This window comes from Camellia sinensis, chromosome 5 (genome assembly GCF_055761805.1).
Source record: "Camellia sinensis isolate YWXY chromosome 5, ASM5576180v1, whole genome shotgun sequence".
NCBI classification, from domain to species: domain Eukaryota; kingdom Viridiplantae; phylum Streptophyta; class Magnoliopsida; order Ericales; family Theaceae; genus Camellia; species Camellia sinensis.
Window position 1 is genome coordinate 109,723,139 of NC_138965.1, and position 21,367 is coordinate 109,744,505.

General features: G+C 38.4%; 1 protein-coding gene and 2 long non-coding RNA genes across 3 annotated transcripts; 1 reads left to right on the top strand and 2 right to left on the bottom strand.

Annotated features, from left to right (window-relative positions):
* Positions 1 to 1,926: 1,926 nt before the first annotated feature.
* On the top strand, positions 1,927 to 21,249 carry LOC114323173 (uncharacterized). The gene is made up of 2 exons (XR_014329981.1): positions 1,927 to 2,712; positions 20,947 to 21,249. It is a non-coding gene; the product is annotated as an uncharacterized LOC114323173 (long non-coding RNA).
* LOC145790791 (uncharacterized) lies at positions 5,411 to 8,630 on the bottom strand. The gene is made up of 2 exons (XM_082869519.1): positions 6,322 to 8,630; positions 5,411 to 6,226 (listed from the first exon to the last, which is right to left on the bottom strand). Exons 1-2 carry the CDS (start codon positions 7,161 to 7,163, stop codon positions 5,608 to 5,610), a joined length of 1,461 nt encoding a protein of 486 aa, XP_082725645.1. The 5' UTR covers positions 7,164 to 8,630; the 3' UTR covers positions 5,411 to 5,607.
* Positions 9,203 to 9,855, bottom strand: LOC114323171 (uncharacterized). The gene is made up of 3 exons (XR_014329982.1): positions 9,728 to 9,855; positions 9,438 to 9,625; positions 9,203 to 9,341 (listed from the first exon to the last, which is right to left on the bottom strand). It is a non-coding gene; the product is annotated as an uncharacterized LOC114323171 (long non-coding RNA).
* Positions 21,250 to 21,367: the final 118 nt, after the last annotated feature.

The window sequence follows — 21,367 nt, forward strand, 5'->3', positions numbered from 1 at the left end:
GCTACCGCCTCTGGAACTCCTGCGTCGACTTCGCCAACGCCGCTGGCGTCCGATCCTCTTCCACCACTCCCTCTGGCGAACACGCCAAACTCCGCCACGTCTCCGTTGATTTGCTCTTCCTATGTATATGTGTATGTATGTATTTATATATATGTGTGTGCATGTATGTATGTATATATGACTCATACATACATGTGTATATGTATATATATCGGTAAGTGAGTGTATGCATATATATTACGCGATATTTTTTTTAAACACAGATCTGAGTTTTGAATATATATGTATGTATATATATATATATATATTTGTGTATATGAGTGTTGTTGAACATATGCATTCTTTGAACATATGTGTATGAGTGTTGTTGAACATATGTGTTCTCTGAAATGGCCACCTCAATCAAATTATGATTATGTTGATATTTCGATGTTTTTGTTTAGTTTTTGATCTATGTGTTTTGTGGTTATATATCCTTGTAATATAGATTTGTGCTTTTACTAGTTTTTGAATTGATCTGTTCATACTCAGCTTGTTTAATGGATGATCTATCTATTAAAATGGATGATCTATTCAATTTCTCTCTCTTTCTGATAAGAATCTCTCTAATCAGAATTTCACACAGAAATTTTACTAATCAGAGTAAAGTTTACTTTGAATCAGAGTAAAATTTTACTCTGGTTAAAAAATATTGATTTGCTTAAAAATATAAAATTTTACTTTGAATCATAGTAACTATGATTCAAAGTAAAACTTTACTCTGAAATTTTACTTTGGTTAAAAAACATGTTGATTTTCTCAACAACCAAACTATATTTGGTTTTCTTGTTATGTTTTTGTGATTTTCTCAGCAATCAAACACACAAGGTTATTAATACATGACACTTGGTGTGATTCAAAGTGGATACTTTCCTTAGATCATAGTAAAATTGTACTTTCAAAGTAAAATTTTACTCTGGTTAAAAACATGTTAATTTGTTTAACAATATAAAATTTTACTTTGAATCAGATTACTATGATTCAAAGTAAAACTTTACTCTAAAATACACTGTGAAGATGGCTTAATAAGAGAGCTAATAAATATGAGGGTAATATAGTAAAAGAAACACGTTTTAAAATATTAGGGAGTTTTGAAAGTAGCTATATAATTCTTATCCTTTTAAAAGACAAATTAGACAGTAAGAGATTTATCACCAAATCCCCCATCATAAATCTCAATTTATTGCATAGTAATTAAACAAATCATATCCGTCCTTTATTAGTTACCTAGCTTCTACCTTTATTTTCTTGTATTTTACCAAGAAATGAGTGTTTACCCTTGAAGAAAATTCTATATACAATATGCAGCTTGTTATATTTTTTGTAGTGTATATTACTTATTTTTGTGGTACATATTACATATTTTCTGGTAAGATTAACGACAATTTATTATTCAGAAATGAAGTTACACATTTATGTGGTAATGTTACATATTTTGTGATATTTTTACACATTTTGTGATTAGAAAATGATTGAATAAAAATATATGTAACATTATCACACAAAAAAAATAAAATAAAAAATTACCCACCCAAAAAAACATTATCATAAAAACATGTAACATTATCATAAAATACGTAACTTTATTTTTAAATCACATATTATTTAACTTCTACCAAAAAAATACATTACATTTACGGTTAAAATATTAGGTAACAAGTTGATGGTTGGTTTAATTTTGGTAGCTAGATATAGTTAAGATAAAAAAATATTTAAATTATGGAGTGATTTGGAGTGATCTAAGTGTATTTTTTTGATTTTTTATGAAATATGAATTGAGTATAGATTGAGTTTGGAGTGATGTGATAAAAATGTAATGAAATTTAAATAAGATGACATGATTTAAATAAGAAGTGACTTTTTGACTTTTTTTTGATCATGAATAATAAGGCCGGTGAGAGAAACTGTGGCTTCTCTCTAGTCAAGTTTGGCTGGATTTAATTTGGAAGAGGGGCTTCTTTGAACCAGTTAGGTAAACGTTTATCGGGATTTGAGGGGCTGGCCCTTGTCACCCCTAAATCGGGTGTTGAAAGAAAATTAGGGCAAAGTACAGTGGCTGATGATCAAATTTAAGAGAACGACCTTATCAATCTAGTTGATATTGCTAAGCGAAGTGGTGGTATGGAAGACAAAGATTTGTTTTCTATTGTGGATTTAGCAAATTGTCTTCAAGAAATGAAGGAGAAATACAGTCGTGACGCATCTGATGTGAGATCGGCGCTGGGTACCACTACAGGGGTGGCTGTTAATACCCCTCTGAGCCTAATAGGTAACCCGAGATGGAGTGATGTGGTTGAAGATGAAACTGTGGGTCGTCGCTCTGAAGGAGTGAAAGACAGCCTTCCTCTCACCAAGGCCCGAGGTATATCTAATCTTTCCCATGAGGGCTAGCCCCACAAACGGCTGGGTCCAGTAACCTTGATTCATTAGGGTTTCAGGATATCCAACCTTCTTTGGCTAGTGGAGAGGATTGGTGTCAGCCTAATAGAGATAATCGGGGTGGAAGAGGATACGGAGCATATCGTGGTGGTCGTGGTAGAGGAGGTAGGGGTTATCATGCTCTACCGAATCAAATCTGAGAGAGGGGGAAACCCTACTGAGGTAGCATCTCAAAGGCCTGCTAAAATTGGGCTGAAGTGGCCGCCACACCGAAAAATCACCAGTCAAATTGAGGTACATTCCTCCTCCGTCTGATAACCCTAATGTTGTAGATTTACCTTCGCGTATTGACGGTTTGTGTAACACTTTGTACTTCTTAAATTCATGGGATTTCTTTTGACACTCTTATTATTATACTTGGAGCCTCTTTAGTTGATGTTAGAGTATTGATTGGGGGTGATATCATAATGGTAAAGTAAGATTGGACAAAAAAACATTGATTCGGATAATTGTGTCATGAGTATTCTTCACTCTTTTGCCATTTTCTCTTTCCACTTGCCATTTTCTCTTTTCACACTTTGAATTTGGATGTGAGGCTAGAGCCATTGAAAATCTTGTTTCTGGGCTTCTAGTTGGACACAAGAACGACCTAAAATAGAGTTCGGACGAGAGAGTTATGCCCGTTTGAAATTTGAGTATCCGTGTTGGAAAAGTCTGCTCGAGTGAACTTTTCACCGCTCGAGCGGTCTACACAAATTTCAAAGATTCTGGGAGCTTCTTTTCACTGCTCGAGCCAAGCTTTGACCGCTCGAGCGGTCTGGTCAATATCAGGCACTTTAAAGGCACTTTTTGGCTCAAAATCTTTATTCTTTCTTCCTTTCTTCTCTCCCTTTCCTCAATATCAAAACCCTAGAGTCCTAAACACTTGATTTCTCCGATTTTTACCTTAGATCCACCCTAGATCCTTCAAGGAGGTTGAAAGGAAAGCTTGGATTAAGAGTTCTACCGAGTATTTCGTAATTTTGCCAAAGTTTCAAGTGAGTTCTCATCTTCAACTTCCAATTTTGAGGCAGGGGTGTCTTTAACTTGTTATATCTTGGATTTAAGACCCACATGTGGTAATTTCATTAGATATTCATCCTTATATATATATGTGTGTGTGTGTATATGTATGTGTATGTGCATGGATTGTGTTGGTTAATAAATGATTTGGAAGGATGTGGTCAATAATTCATGATTTTTAGATGGAATTATGTCTTTTATTGATGATTTTCGTTGTTGATGAGGGAAAATAGGCCTTAATTCATAAAAGAGAGAAAACCCCAAGTTTTCCATAAACCCTAGTTTTGAAATTTGTTCAATAAAGAGGGGTTTTCCTCAATTGGTTTCAAAAATATGAAATTGAATGTATTTACTTAACTTTAAGGTTGAAATGTATGATTTGAAACTTTTCTCTATATACACCTTGAGTTGGTGAAGGTTGTTAATGAGGTATCTTCCATTATTGATGCGTAAAGTAGTGAATTGTTATGAATTGAATTCATTGTAGAAAAAATTGAAGATTTATTAATTCATGCATCATATGCATTCCAAATTTCTCTTTTGACACTGATGAAGTGATTGTTGAAAAGCGGGAGTAAATAGTCTATGAGTCTGGTAGTGAGTTGGGTTGGTTTTTGAGTTGTGTAATGTAATTGGTACCCGCGCAGTGAGTCAAGGTGCTCAATTGCCCTGTCTGCGTATATCGCTGGATGAATGTGGGAAAATACTTTTGGGTGTCCACGAGCCCACCGTTTCTAGAGCCGACAAATGTGGAAAAACATGGTTTTGGGTGTCCACGGCCCCGCCGTTTATGGAATCGCAAATATGGATGGGAAAATGTTTTTTGGGTGCCCATCGTCTCGCTATTTCTGGAGCCGGCAAATGTGGGACTATTTTCAGTATACAAAACTATATCTATATATGTATGCTTTTGATTTTTGGCTCATACTTGGGATGCCTTAGTATATTTCCACCCGTGGATAATGTGGAAAGATTGAGCAAATTTCATGCATTGCATGTTTTCACCCACATACATAGACACTTATATACATCTTCATTTCTATATTCCAAATGTTTACATTGCATGATTATGTGTCTTTCAATTAATAATATAACTTGTTAAATTCATTACCATAGTTGTCAAATCGGGATTCAAATCGTGAATCGAAATGGCCATGTATCGAATCGCGAATCGAATTGTGAATTGTAAAGATTAAGTTACTTTTTCTAAATTACATAAAAAAACATATTTATACACTTAAATATTATAAATATGAAATATTTAGACTTAAAATAATGAAAATGTTATTTTACATGATGATCACGTGGTCTAAATAGGTAAGATGCTTCTATGGCAAGAGATGTGGGTCCGACCCCCACCGTGATCTGTCATCCTATATTATATTTATGTATTTATGATATAATTTATGTAAATTCACATCCCAACATATATATATGGCAATCCACATTCATTGTAATATGATTCTATAAATATATGATCATGAATAAGGTTCATAACTTAACAAGTTCTAAACTTTTCAAAACTCTAATCTATACTTGTAAAGTAACTTGTGTCAAAAAGAGACCATACAAAACAAAAGTTAGATTAGACAAAGTTAAAAATTCCAAAAAGCTTTCATTTCTTCATTTCCTCAATCTTCATCATCTCCAAGGTCAATATTAGAGTCATCCTCTTCGTCATCATCTACCATAGTCACTTCATCAAACTCTTCTTCCTCTTCCCCTAAGAAGCACGGACACGGACACGCGACACGACACGGACACGACACGGACACGCAAAAACGCAAATTTTCAAAAAATAGAGGACACGACACGCCGGGGACACGTTCAATATATATAATTAATTTTATTTATTATATGTCATAAAATTATTAAAAAAAATCAAATAAAGGTAATAAAATATACAAAATAACACTATTAAAATTATAAAAAATAAACATTTAATTGATTTAACATCATATATATCGTTCACAATTAATATAAAATAGCATTCCATCAATACATAACATGTCATTCGAAGCTACCAAGTACCAACCATCATTTGTTACAAAATGCATGAAAATCAAACCACAAAATATAAAATTATCCAATGTACCAACAACTATTACAAAATCCATAGATATCAACCTAAGTAGAGGAAACTATTACAACATCTTCACCACCGCCTCCATCTTCTCCTTCATCTGTAAATAGGACCGCCTCCATAGCCGGTTCATCAAGTGAGAGGTTAGCTATCCCAAGCATTCCAATATCATCAAGTGAGTCAAAGTTATCTCCGGCAATATCCCACATTTTTGTCTCTCCTTGCAAGTATTGGGAGCTCCTCCTTGATAAAAGACGAAGATTGCTATGAATGAACACCAAATCCTCCGCGCGTTGAGGGACCATCTTGTTCCTTCTCACTGAGTGAATAAAGGAGTAAGTACTCCAATTTCTCTCACAACAAGATGAAGAGGCAGGTTGCACAAGCAATCTCAAAGCTAGTTTTTGAAGAGATGGTGCATATGCACCATATGCACACCACCAAGTATAAGGATCCATGTGCCACCTATTATGAATGGAATCATACTCTGAGAATGCTTCAACATAACCCGAAAATTTTCCAAACTCAGTTATCACCTTGGTTCGCTCCGTGATATCTTCAAAATACCTCTTAAAACACTTGTTCCTCTCACGTGTCACCTCTTCATCCCTATGTGGAGGAACTCTATTTTGATCCTCATGGAGCCACTCATCACTAAAATACCTACAATCCAAAATAGGAAAAATAATTATTTCAAGAAAGACTAGATAAGTCCATTAAAATGAAATATGTAAAACAAATTTAAATGTGGTACTTACTTTGGATTTAATGAATGTGCCATACAATGGAGAGGAGTATTGTTTTTATTCCAACGATCCACGAGAATTTGATGCACCACATTGTAAAATGTAGATTCCTCATCTATTCTTTTCCCTTCATGCCTATAAATTGACATCTTCACTTTCTCTATCATTGAGTCCCACATATCATATACTAAGTGAAGGCAAGGTTTGTCCGTATCACAAGCCCTAAGCATGTCATATATAGGACCCGTGAAGGAAAGAATATAATCAATGTAATCCCACCACACATCATCCAAAATCTTTTCTTTCACAAATTTTGCCTTCCCAACATCATCCTCTCTATAGCAATTCCACTTGTCACTAATTACCATTGCTTGAAGACCACGTTTTATAAGCTTTAACCTCTTGAGCATAACAATTGTGGAGGCAAATCGTGTTTCGGCAACCGAAAGCAACTTCAATGACACAAATTCATTGTACATAGCCAATCGCATTGAGTGATTAGAGATAAAATTCTTAATCATCAAACCATCTCCGGCAATATCAGTAATCCAACTACATTCTTCATATGTGACTTCATTCCTCTCAATATTCTTTGCGGCACAAATATTTTTCAAAGCTAGATTTAATGTGTGCACCACACAAGGAGTCCATAGAATATGAGGGAATTGAGCTTCAATGAGTTGTCCGGCTGCCTTACAATTAGGAGCATTATCCGTGATGACTTGAACCACATTACTTGGCCCAACCTCATTAATCACTTCTTTCATCAAATTTGCAATGAAATATTTGTCTTTAGTTTCTCCAGAACAATCAACTGCTTTAATGAACATAGGCCCACTTTCACTCACTGCCATAAAATTAATCAAAGGCCTCCTTTGAGAATCACTCCAACCATCACTAACAATGCTCACCCCTTTTTCCTTCCATGTGCCCCTAATTGGTTGCAACAATTTATCAATGTTTGCCCTCTCTTTTTGAAGTAATGTGGTTCGTAACAAATTATAACCGGGAGGCAAATATTCAGGAATATTATGATTTGCAGCAAATGTGTAAGAGCTAACATAGTAAGGATTTCTTGCAAGATTAAAAGGTACCCCCCCCCCCCCCCCCCCGAGTAGAACATCCTAGCAATTTCAAAATGCAATTGCTCTCTATCCTTCAAGTTGAATGCTTTCTCAATAGCACTTCCACTCCCACTCCCAGGCGCACTCCCACTCCCACTCCCACTCCCACTCTCACATGTTCTCCTCTTCTTTGATTCATAAGCATAACTACTACCCACTGATACAGTGGAAGGAGGCAATGGTACATTTTTGGGAAGAGCATTTTTAATTCTCAGCTCAGCAGCATCATTCTCATTTTGTAGTTGTGAAAGTTTTTGACTTGTCACTTTCTTACAAGCACCAATTCCCTTTCCTGGGAGTTTTAACAAGTGTGCCCTTACTCTTGTATATGAACCTTTGAAAGTATTATTACAAAATTTACATTGTAATTGGTAATTTCCTCCTCCTTCCCCAGGTTTTGCTAATTTAGTTATATACTTCCACAATGGTTTATTCTCATCAAAATCATCATCAGGTATATCATTAGAACTACCACCCGTAGCCATTGTTTCAGAATTAATAATTGGTCCCTATAATAAAATTAATAAACATACATTATTAAAATTATATCCTCAAATAATAGAAAAGAAAAAATAAAATCATAATATAAAAAAAATAAAAGAAAAAAAATAAAATAAAACAAAATCAGAATCAGAATTAAAGAAAAAGAAAAGAAAAAATTAAATTAATAAAAGAAAAAAAATAAAAGAAAAAAAAATAAAAATCAGAATCAAAATCAAAATAAAAGGAAAAGGAAAAAAAAAATGAAATAAAAGAAAGAAAGAAGAGACGAGGCTGAGACAGAGAGGGAGAGAGAGCTATCGAAGAGAGAGACAGAGAGAGAAAGGGCTATCGAAGACAGAGGGAGCGATCGAAGAAGATCGAAGAGTCGTACCTGCAAATCGACTGAAGATCGAAGATCGTCGACTGACGACAGACGGCCGACGACAGACGAGAGACGACAGACGACCGACGACCGACGTAGAGCAACGATCGACGAGAGACGACGTACGACGAAGTCAGGTCTTCTTTCTTTCTCTCTTTCTCAGCTGTTCTTCCATTCCATAGTCGATTCGAACAGATTTAGGGCAAATTTGATCAGCTTTTGGTTATTTTCAAGTTGACCCCAAATTTTTTTATTAAACTGTGAAATTGCCCCGCGCGTGTCCCAAACGTGTCTATAACGTGTCCAAAACGTGTCCGGATGTTAAAAAATTAAAAAAAAAATGGGACACTCTCCCGTGCGTGTCGGACACGTGTCCACTGCGTGTCCGACGCGTGTCCGTGTCCGACACGTGTCTGACACTGGTACGGAGCCCTCAGAGAGGTGTCCGTGCTTCATAGCTCTTCCCCTTCTCCACCTTCAATCAATTCAACTTCGTCATCATCTTCAAATACTTTTTTTTTTCCTCTATCGGCGGCATTTAAATTTCTTGGTCCTACATTAATAAAATTAAATAAGATTATGAATGAGCAAGTAAATGTGAAAATATAGAAACTAAATCTTTGAAATCAACTTATTTAAAATATAAAATTATACATCTTTTTCTCTTTTTGCTAGTTGTTACTCCTTCATCATCTTCGAAGCACTCTTGGATGTCCATCCATGAATGATCTTCGGGTAGACATGGATCCTCTTTCTCGGTAATCCATTCATCATCGGATTCCACATCTGATAAATAAATAGGATCATAAGTTTCACCCCTTTCTTGTCTCGTAATTTGCCTCAACTTAAGTTGAATGTTATACTTCACAAAAACCAAAGCATTCAACCGTTGTTGTTCCAACTGGTTTCTTTTCTTCGAGTGCACATGATCAAAAGTGCTCCAATTTCTCTCACCCCAGTGGCACTACAAGTAAGGCTTAGCACTCTAATAGTTAGCTTTTGAAGCTCTTTGCACTCTTCTCCATAACTTTCCCACCATAGAGCTATAATTAAATGATAAAGAGATGTTAGAGAATAATGCATGACAACATAATTGTTGTGAAATTGTGAATATACAATTTCATAATCGAAAAATTTACCGGGTTGTTTCTTTTCCCTTGCCAAGATGGCCATGCTCATACCAAGCATACCCTCGGCCTTCTTGAACTTTTCTAATTGCTCATCAACCTTCACTCTATCCTCTATATCCGGATACATACTCTCAATGGTTTTAAATAAACCTATTTTCACCTTTGTATCTACAGTGAAGTTTTCTTGATAATGAAACCTAGAAAGAAAGATAACTTCATAAATAAATTCTATTACACATTTTGTATATAAGTCACACAACAAAACACAAATAATTAGACAAAATGAGTAAAAAACTTACATTGGATTAAGGTAATATGCCGCCACATGAAAAGGCCTATGGAGTTGTAAATCCCATCTAGTAGCAATAATTTCCCAAATGCACTTATATCTACCCTTCACATGGTTCAAGTTTGAAGCAAGTTCTTCCTTCGCTCTATCCATAGCTTCACAAATAAATCCCATTGCCGGCTTTGCATCACCATTCACAAGCCTCAAAATTTTCACCAAAGGAAGCACACACTTCAAACAATACTTGATTGCTTTCCAAAACCTAGCATCTCCCAAGATTGTTCCTTGTGCCTTTTTTGCATTAACAGATGTAGCATAGCTGCTTCTAGCCCACTCTTCCAATGCAAACGTAGCTCTAAGTTGGAGCTTTCTATCTTGGAAACTTTTAAAGTAAAGAAGGCGGTGGCAAATCTAGTAACCGCGGGTCTTGTCAACTCCCTATTCTTTGTAAATTTTGTGAATAAATCAAGCACCCAAGCATGCCAATAAATGTACACAGTGATTTCCTTGGCTTTAATTATTGTATCTTTGAAAACCGTCAACTCACCTATGTCACTTAACATTAAGTCAAGGCAATGTGCTGCACATGGGGACCAAAACAATTTAGTCCTCTTCTCTTTCAATAATCTACCGGCACCCACATAGGTCGATGCACTATCGGTTACCACTTGAACCACATTTTCTTCCCCAATTTCTTTCACAATGTCATCAAGCATCTCATATAATTTCATAGAATTTTTAATTGCACCAGAGGTGTCTATTGATTTAATAAACACCGTTCCACTTGGACTATTAACAAGGAAATTAGTAAGAGAGCAAGACTTTCCATTGGTCCATCCATCGGACATTATAGTGCAACCCGTCTTCTTCCATTCCTTTCTATACACTTCTAAACTTGCATTCACATGATCAACCTCTTTTTTCAAAAAAGATACTCTCACTTCATGATAACTAGGTGGTTTCAATCCTACACCATACTCACCAACCGACTTCAACATCTTTTTTAACAAGGGGCTTTTCACTAAATTAAAAGCCAATGCATGCCCATAAATGACTCTACAAATATCTCTAATCACGGGCTTCCTTTGCTTCACTATTTGATTCAAACTCTGTTGCTTTGCCCTCCCCTTTGTGACATATGCATCCATAGTTCCCTCTTTACATTTCCCGTCAACATTTTTTTCTTCCAAACAATCAACATCTATAATATTGTCTTGTGTTTTTCCACTTAACAGTTGTGAAAACATATTCATAATATCTTCAGAAATTTGACTACAAGCACCAACATTATCATGAGTTCCGGCTAAATGATTTTTCATTCGAATCACCCCACTCCAATAATCTTTTCCACAATAATTACATCTCAAATGCATTCTATTGTCATCTTTGACATGGGTACAATGGTCCCATGTCGGATCTTGTTTCCTACTTTTTTTTTTTTCCTTTTCATATTTTTTTAATGTCCCACACCCATCACAACAGCAGCTTCAATACTTCTACTGAGTCCACAGTAGACAAAAACAATAAAGTAACGGAAAAGGCAAAGTATAAAGTCAATATAGCATTTTATATTACCTATGAAGTTTGCCTGGTAGTAGCTCAAACAAAATTGAAGACCCAAGAAGAGGACGCACTTTAATAAAGCTTTGAAGACAAGACGAAGGGCCACAAAGCAGATTCCAGCAGAAAGGGGCCACCAAACAGTGAGAAGAAGGACCACGAGCACTGCGTTGAACAGAGAGGCGAGTCTTTCTAGGGTTTTGTCTTTTGGGAGTAAAAAGAGACCGTGGTTTACCTTTGTTGGGCTGTCGTTTGGTCTTAGAAGACCAGGCGACCCATCTTCTGCCAAGAAAAAGCGAAAAAATTGGGCCAAAAATCAAATTTCTTCATTCGGGTCCGAGGAAATTGGGTCGGCCCGCAACTGTTAGAATTGTGCGATTCATCGATTTGTATCGTGAATTGATCGATTCAGCTTCGATTTTGTGCCATTTGCGATTCCATCTACCTGTTCGAATCAATTTTCATATGTATCGAACCGAATTGTACGATTCTAACAACAGAGTTCATTACCTACTGAGCTTTTGCTCACCCCAAAGCTAACCAATTTCAGGAAATGAAGACTAAGCATCTCCTAAGTGATTTCTTGAGAAAAAGAAAACCCTTTTGGAGTGTGAAACCATTTGTTGAAATCTTCAAGACTAAGGTTGTATTGTAATTGGATGTCGGTTTTACGCTAGTGTAACAAGGAACACATTTTTTAAGGAAGTCGACTTGCGATTTGTCTTCTTGTATATTTTCTTACTTTTGAACTATTTTGTTTTGTTTATAGATGTAATGAGACGACATTGTGAATCTTAGGGGATAGTTTAAAAGGGAACGAAATGTAATGAATGTTATTTCACTATTTTTGTCTCTATTTGTATGGTGTGTGTTGTATGGCGGGAATGCCCAAGTGAATAGGATTGGGAGGTGTTCTCCCAGGGCATCACAGTTTGGGGAAATGGGAGTCATGCTTAGTGGGATATTTTCTAGATAAAAAGCTATTGTTCAACTATGTTAGAAATAGTGCCTCCAACCAGTGGAAGAATATGGGTTTGAAGGAAGTCTTGGCAAATGGGGATGGCTTTATGTTCTCCATGTTTGATAATGCTGATTCATGTGAAAGAGTCTTAGAGGGGGGACCCTGGTACATGGGAAACCAGTTGCTACTTCTGAAGAGGTGGAAGAGAATGATGAAGCCAACAAAGGAGTACGTATGTTTCTATGGAATATTGGGATTTTGAAAGGCTTAGTAGGATAGCTAGTAAGATAAGGATCCCCCCGTTCCTGGATCACCTAACTTCGACTGGTACAAGGGTATCTTTTGCTAGAGTTTGTGTGGAGGTGAATGTGGAATCTACTCTTCCACAAAACTTTTTGTTAAGGTGTGATGATGAAGTGGTAGAGATCAGAGTAGAATACTAAGGTATACCTGCAAAATGTGAGCACTGTAAAGTTTTTGGACATGAAACTAAGAAGTGTGTAGCTAACCAGGTGGCTCACCTGGTTCAGATGCAACAAGAGGCAGAAAATTTGAAGGAGGATGATTGGCAAACAGTCAAGGCTAAAGGCAAAAAGAAGATTGGGGAACCTGATGTAAGTGTCCTTGCTGTGGACTCCAATCAACAAGATATTCCACCCGAGAGGGAGAGTTTTAGCCCAGGGGTAAACCAGGAAATGGACCCAAATCAACCAGCAGTACAACAACAGAGGGAAAGTCTCATTCCAGGAGTCAACCAGGAAGCCCCACTAAAGGAGCTGCATGATGAATTATTGGGATTAGCACATGTTCTCAGCCCAAAAACTAGTCAAATCATTGAAGAAGTGGAAAGAAAAGCCCTGGCTGCAAAAATTCCAGTTGAGAATGTGGAACCAGTAACAACAGAAGAAGTGCAAAGCCTCACACCAATGGCACCAGGCAGCAAAAAAAAAAAAAAGCAGCAGGCAAAGCCTCTGGGAGCCAGAGGAAGAAATACAGGTAAAGATTGATTTAGTGGGTTAATAGTGACGTTCATACTTTGCTATAGATTTTAAAATTTCATCTTGGAATATTATAGGGTTAAATGACCCTCTAAAACAAAAAGAAATAAGGAATTTTGTTTTGAAGGAAGATTTAAAAATCCTTGGTATTTTGGAAACTAAGGTTAGACATGCTAATGAGCAAAGTATTTTTGGGAGGGTATTTAAGAATAAATGGGCTTTTGTAACTAATTCCAACATGGATTCTACTGGTCGTATCTGGGTGTGTTGGGATCCCACCTTTTGTGCCATTAACCCATTATATCAATCTGATCAAATAATGTTTTGCAAAATTGACCTGTTAGAAAATGATACCTCTTTTGTTGCTGGTTTTGTGTATGCTGAAAATCAGCATGTTTTGACAATCCCTCTTTTTGACAAAATTTTTGAGTTTGCTTCCCATATGTCCAATGGTCCTATTGTTTGGCTTGGGGACTTCAATGCTATCAGATACCCTTCTGAGAAGATAGGGGGTGCTAACACCTGGTACAATGAAAGAGTTGTGTAATCACTCTATTATCAAGTCCTCTTTAGATGACATTTCTTACAGTGGTTGTCAGTTCACTTGGGCCAATAAACAAACTGATGGACACTACATAGCTTCTAAGATTGATAGAGTCTTAGGGAATGATAGCTGGTTTAAATCATTTCCTTTGTCTCATGTCTATTTCTGTCCTGCTGGGCTTTCTGACCATTCCCCTGCTATCCTGTGTATTACTCCAAAGGGGACTAGTTATAGGAAGCCTTTCAAATATTTTAACTTTTGTGCTGACCATAAGGAGTTCATTCCTATTGTTAGAGATGTTTGGTGCAAGTATGTGAAGGGTTCCCCCATGTTCAAAATCTGCTGTAAGCTTAGGTCCCTGAAACCTCTGTTGAGAGGTTTGAATAAGCAGGAGTTTAGTGACCTATCCTCTAGGGTCCTGTGTGCTAAATCTGATTTAGAGAGTGCTCAAATCAAACTTGATAAGGACCCCATGAACCTTGATCTTCAAGCCACTGAAAGCACTCTTTGCAAGAACTTTATTGATCTGTGTAAAGCTAAAGAGAGTTTAGCTCACCAAAATCAAGGATCCAATGGCTTAGCTTGGGGGATAGGAATAGTAGTTTCTTGTTTAGGTCTGTGAGGAATGTAGAAAATTTAATGTATAAAGAGAAATAGAGAATTGTATTATTGATTGATATTTTTGTTATGGTTACAATGATTCCTATATATAGGAGAGGGTGAGTGTGTAGTAGGTGAGGAGTAGGTGAAGTGGAGGTGGTAGTGGTGTAGTGGGTTAGGTTTAGTGGAGTAGGTGAGGTGGTAGTGGTGTAGTGGGTTAGGTTTAGTGGAGTAGGTTTAAGTGGGTGAAGGTTTAGTGGAGTAGGTGAGGTGGTAGTGGTGTAGTGGGTTAGGTTTAGTGGAGTAGGTTTAAGTGGGTGAAGTAGGTGGAGAGTAGGTGGATTTTAACAGCCCCCCGCAAACTCAAGGGGGATAGGAACTAACCAACTTGAGTTTGGAGAGAGTAACAAAACAAGAAAATACATAAAAATAAAAGAGGATAAGAGACACTGTATGGTCGTGTCAGACCATTGGTGAAGACACTGGATGGTGGTGTCATAACGTTGTAGAGGACACTGTATGGGGGTGTCATAACGGTGTAGAGGACACTGGATGGCGGTGTCAGACCGATGTAGAAGACAGTTTATGGGGTCATGTCGGACCGTTGTAGCAGACAATGTTGTGACAGTTGTTGTGACAGTTTACGGAGTCTTGCTGGACCCTTGTAGAAACTAACCGGAATCAATGTCGGGACAGTTTACAGAGTCTTGTCGGACCCATAAAGGAGCTAACCGGAATCAATGTCGGGACAGTTTACAGAGTCTTGTCGGACCCTTATAAAGTCGCACCCTCAAAAGATGTGCCCAATCTTTCAAAAGGCGTGCCATCAAAAGGCGTGCCCAATCCATAAAAAGGCGTGCCATCAAAAGGCGTGCCATCAAAAGGCGTGCCCAATCCATAAAAAGGCGTGCCATCAAAAGGTGCGCCAGACACGCGGCGATGCACGTGATCGACAGAACGCGTGTCGGCCTCTTTGTCATGGTCTTTATTAACCGAAGCGGAGGCGGAGGCTGAGGCTTGGAAGCAGAGACAAAAACCTGCTAGAAAAACTCTGAAAAACTCTTCGTTTTCTGAGAGAGATACTCTGTAACACTCTGTTTTCTGAGAGAGATTTCTGAGAGAGATACTCTGTAACACTCTGTTTTCTGAGAGAGATTTCTGAGAGAGACACTCTGTAACACTCTGTTGTCCAGAAAATGGCTTCGTCTTCCCGTGGTCTGCTCACTCTCTTTCCAGACCTTAATGAGTCAACAAGAGAGATAACTGGTGCGGGGGCCAGTGAACCTCAACCAAGCGCCCCAGGGTTTGCTCCGTTGAACTTTCCTATGCGGTCTGTGGAGCAAAAAATGGCAGTGCAAACTGACATTGAAGCCAATCAGTATACTTTGAAGTCCTGTGTGGAGACGATGACGGCAGTCACAAACTTGTCGCACCGGCTGCAGAGTAGGACAAATGAGGTGCAGCATTTAAACGGCCAATTGGCTCTGCTCCAGCGCATGTATAAGGATGCGCGAGCAGAGATAAGTGTGCTGAAGGCGGAAAACAAGGAGCTGAAGCGGAAGGCTACCGTGATGTTCCGATTTGGAGGTCCACCATATGCTGTAGTGGAGGAGCAGGGTGGAGTGAACGTGCTCGGTGGAGTGGGTAGTATGGAGGCAGCGCCGGTAAGGGACACCCAAGAGAAAAGCAAGAAGAAGAGACCTGCAGCAGAGTAGAGAAGAAAAATCCCACTGTGGGTGCGGGTGTGTTGTGGTAGTTTGTTTGTTTGTTGGTTTTTTTTTTTTTTTTTTTTTTTTTTTTTTTTTTGTGTGTGTGTGTGTAAAATTGTGATCGGGGTTGATCCCTGAGATGAATAAAATATGATTTGGTGTGCAAAGCTATATGGTATGAAGGGAATTGGAAAAAGATTAAAAAGAATGTGAAAGAAAAATAAAGAAAAAATAATAAAAATATATTTGAAATCAAAAAATGAAAGATGGAGGAAATAAGGAAAGTGGTTTGGAGAAAATAAATAAAAATAAAAATAATGGAGTTGGAAATCAAACGGAGGAGAGATGAAGATTTTTTTTTTTTTTTTAATATAATATAATAAAAAGAGATATATATATATATATATAATAAAGAAAGTGGGGAACAAGAGTGTAAAGAAAAGAAAAAGTATAGGTTGCATCGTGGGTCACATGGGTGAGTAAAAGAAAACAATAAAGAAATGAGTGGGTGCCCCCCATGTGCAAGGATAGTGCTGGCACTTCAATAGGTGGTACAGCCTGCTGAGCATCAGCTTTGACAGGAGCTGCCTTTGGACCTTTTCTCTAATAAATGCGTCAAACTGTTGCTGTTGGTGTTATCAAGAATGTGGAGAAGAGGAGGCTTGTCTGATGGCCTCTTGGGTTGTGTAATCATATCGAGGTTGGTGGACCTCTCAATCATGTTGTCACCCTCAAAACCAGAGATGGGGACAAAAGGAATTTTGTCAGGGTTGTAACCAACCTTCTTCAGATAGGAAGAGACTTCCTGCACAATTTCATCATACCTTGCTTTTGAGTACTTAGGAGTGGTAGCATCCATCTTGTTACAGCAGCAAATCATCTGCCTCACTCCAAGAGTAAAAGGAAGGAGAGCATGTTCACGGAAGAACTTGGGCTCCTTCTCAATCTCCTTGCCAGATCGACGATCAATCTCAGCAAACTTGACAGCAATGTGGGAGGTGTGGCAGTCAAGAACTGGAGCATACCCATTACCAATCTGACCCGGGTGATTCATAATAATAACCTGGGAGGTGAAATTTGCAGCTTCCTTGGCTGGATCATCCTTTGAGTTGGATGCAGCGAAACCACGCTTGAGATCCTTCACTGCAACATTGTAGATGAAGACGATCGAGACGGTGGTGTATGGGAGGACAACAGTGAGAGGAGAGGCAGTGGTGGTGGACTCGAAGAAATTTCAAGGTATGTGTAGAAAATTCTAGCAGATTAGGTTGAGGTCCGGCGGGCGGCCAAGGCGAGGTTGCCGCCCGCCGGTGAAGCGAAAAATACTAAGTGCTTAACCTTGCTCTGATACCATATAGAAAATTTAATGTATAAAGAGAAATAGAGAATTGTATTATTGATTGATATTTTTGTTATGGTTACAATGATTCCTATATATATAGGAGAGGGTGAGTGTGTAGTAGGTGAGGAGTAGGTGAAGTGGAGGTGGTAGTGGTGTAGTGGGTTAGGTTTAGTGGAGTAGGTGAGGTGGTAGTGGTGTAGTGTGTTAGGTTTAGTGGAGTAGGTTTAAGTGGGTGAAGGTTTAGTGGAGTAGGTGAGGTGGTAGTGGTGTAGTGGGTTAGGTTTAGTGGAGTAGGTTTAAGTGGGTGAAGTAGGTGGAGAGTAGGGGGATTTTAACAAGGAATAACAGAACAGAGGCAGAATCAGTGGGGTTACTCTTGATAATGGGTTAGGCTCACTATTCCTCCTGACATTCATTCTGCTTTTGTCACCAACTTTTCCAACTTGTTTGGGTCTCCTCATGAGGACATTTATTCTGGGTTTGAGATAGTTAGCTCCTTAATTAATAAGAGATTGACCAGTGATCAGATTAATTCTTTGGCCAAAGATGTGACTGTTGAGGAGATAATAGATGTATTCAAATCCCTTAATCCTAGCAAAGCTCCTGGACCTGATGGGTACTCTACTAGTTTTTTTCAAAATGCTTGGGATGTTGTTGGTTCTAAAGTTACCCTTGCCATTAAATCCTTCTTTGATTCTGGTGAGTTTTTTAAGGAGATTAATAGTACCACAATTGCACTGGTGCCTAAAGTTCCCACTATAGACCCATATCCTATTGTAATACCATCTACAAGTGCATTGCTAAAATTATTGCCAATAGAATCAAAGGTGTACTTCCTAGTGTCATTGATCCTGTCCAATTTGCCTTTGTCCAAGGGAGAAGAATTGCTGATAATATTTTCCTTTCTCAGGAGCTTATGAGGGGGTACCATAAAAAATCCCCCTCCTAAGTGTGCTATGAAAGTTGATCTTATGAAAGCTTATGACAATGTTAGGTGGGATTTCCTCTTTGATGTGCTAAAAGTTATGTCCTTTCCTTCTAGAATGATCAATTGGATTCAAGCTTTTGTCTCTTCAGCTACTTTCTCTATTTGCATTAATGGTAGTCTTCATGGGTATTTCCAAGGGGCTAGGGGGTTGAAGCAGGGTGACCTTATGTCCCCCTATCTCTTTGTCATTGTTATGGAAGTACTTCCTAGAATCCTAAATGAGAAATCCCTGGATCCTCAATTCAAATTCCATTGGAGATGTGGGAAGAACACGATTGTAAATCTTTGTTTTGCTGATGACCTCATCGTTTTCTGTAAGGGGGCATATTCCATCTATTAAGCTTATTAAGGATGGCCTTGTGGAGTTTCAAACCTTATCTGGGTTAGCTCCAAACCCTCACAAGAGTCATATCTTTTTCTCTGGTTGTGATCACTCTCTTAGGAATGATATCTTGGGGATTACTCATATTCAGGAGGGTCAGCTACCTGTGAGATACTTGGGTGTTCCTCTTATTACCACTAGACTCAGAGCCACTTATTGTAATAGTCTAGTCACTAGGATCACTAATAGGATCAAATCTTGGACTAATAAATCTTTGTCTTATGCTAGGAGGGCCCAGCTGATCAGTACAATTCTTTTCTCCATGCAAGTCCACTGGTCTTCCTTATTCATCCTTCCCAAAAAAGTCATTAAGGAGGTTGAAGCTCTTTGTAGATCTTTCTTTTGGTCTGGTCTAGAACTTAAGAAAGCTGGGGCTAAGGTTGCTTGGGATAGAGTTTGTGCACCTAAGAATAAAGGGGGTTCAGGCTTCAAATCCATGGAGATATGGAACAGAGCTGCTGTGTCTAAACATATCTGGTTTCTTGTGGCTGGTGGGGAACAATCCATGTGGTGTCACCGGGTTAAATCCTATTTGTTAAAAGGCCACAGCTTCTGGGAAGTTAAAACACCTTGTGACCCTTCTTGGGTTTGGAGGAAACTTTTGTCCTTAAGAGAGTCCTTGTTTCACTTAATTCAGTGCAAGATTGGCAATGGTGAAGGGACCTTTTTATGGTATGATAACTGGCATCCCTTTGGATTTTTATGGTCTAGGTATGGTAATAGACTCATGAATGTCATTGCTTTAAATGGGCAAGCCAAGGTGGTTTCTGTTGTGGGGAGATGGGCTAGGAATGGCCCAATACTTCATCTTGGGAGGTGAAGGAGATCATAGCCCATACACCTCCTGATCTTAAACCATCTCTTGGGTGTAATGATAGCACCATTTGGCTCCCCACAAATGATGGGAACTTCAGCATTAGTTCTGCTTAGAATATTTGGAGATCAAAGTGGCCCACTATCTAGTGGACTAATCTGGTGTGGGGCCCTTACTCTATACCTAGAGTGGGTTTCATTCTTTGGATGGCTATTCTGGGGAGATTGAACACTGGTGACAGGCTTGCCATGTTTGGCCTAACCCCCAACTCTGTCTGTCCCTTGTGTGGTGCAAATGGGAAGGACCATGATCACTTGTTCTTCCAATGCCCTTTCTCCTCTAAGGTTTGGGTTACTGTGCTCACCAAGTGCAAAGCTAATTGGCAGAGCACTAATTGGTTGGGTCTTACTGAGGTTGTGCCTGGAGAATGCAAGGGAAAATCTCTAGTTACAATCATCAGGAGACTTGGCTTCTGCTGCACTGTGTACCAAATCTGGATGGAGAGAAACAACAGAATCTTTAGCAATGAGAGAAAATATGAAGAGGTAATTCTGCAGGGTATTATTAGTATGGTCAGATATAGGGCTCTTGCCCTTAACAATATCAAGCAGACTCAGACTGATAGCTGGTTTCTTTAAGAGTGGAGGTTGCCTATAACCATCCTTAAACATTGAGGGAGAGTGTCATCATCTGTGGGTTGAGTGAAGGGGAGCAAATATTGAGGGTTGAGTGTGGTGAGCTTCTATAGGAAGATGGTTTTGACTGTTTCATTTAATGTGGCTCTGTTTTGCAGGTATAGAATGATGAAGCCCATTATTGAGAGTTATGAGTTCGCCAAAAGTGGGTTGAGTGATGGCAGCAAGAAATTGAGTGAACACATATATATCGAGTGGAGTGTTGTCAGATGTTGGTTGAGTGAGCTAGCCCTAAATATATCCTCTAATTTGCTAATTTGCTGCAGGTACTTATGGCTGGTACAAAAAATATTGAATTCCTTGAATGTAGGTTGAGTGAAGAAGACTCTAAATTATTTGTTGTTTTGGATTGCTTTTGTGTCATTCACCTGCTATCATTGCTGAGTGTTATTTACCTTTGTGGGTTGAGTGATCTAGCTATCAAAAGTAGGGAGATTTGCTGCAGGTTTACCAATATTCACATCATTAACACTCTCATGGTCTTATCTAAGGCCTTAACACTGTTTTTCTTTGTTGAGTGGTGTATTTATTGTGAGTTGAGTAATTTAGACCCTCTATATTGTGACATTTGTGTGGAACAGTCTTCTGTACATTGTTTATTTACATATTTCATTTATGCGCTCTTGGTTCTTCCAGGCTTCATTAATCTGTGTTGGGGCAAGCTGTGTGCTGCCCAGTTTGCTGCTATAGGGAATGAGGGGAACACAAGGACCATGTTGCAATGGTGCACCAGTCCAAGTGGGAAACTTCAAAATGGAAAATCCTTTGTCTTTATTTTCAGTTCTGTAATAAGCTACTATCTTTCTGGGTTTTGTACAGATAATGTATGGATATTATTAGCTAATTGCATGCCTATTCCTACGGGCTGTGTAGGGAAATGTCACTGTTTTTGGGGATTACATATGTGCTGCCGCCTAGTCTATTGGTTGTTGCACTGTATGTCTTGTTTTTTGTGGACTGCCTTGTACTGTGGCTGATGTTCTTTATACTGGTTTTTTGGAGGCAGGTCAAAGTGCTATTAAGGGAGATGCTGCAGCTAGTGACGTATGTGATGATG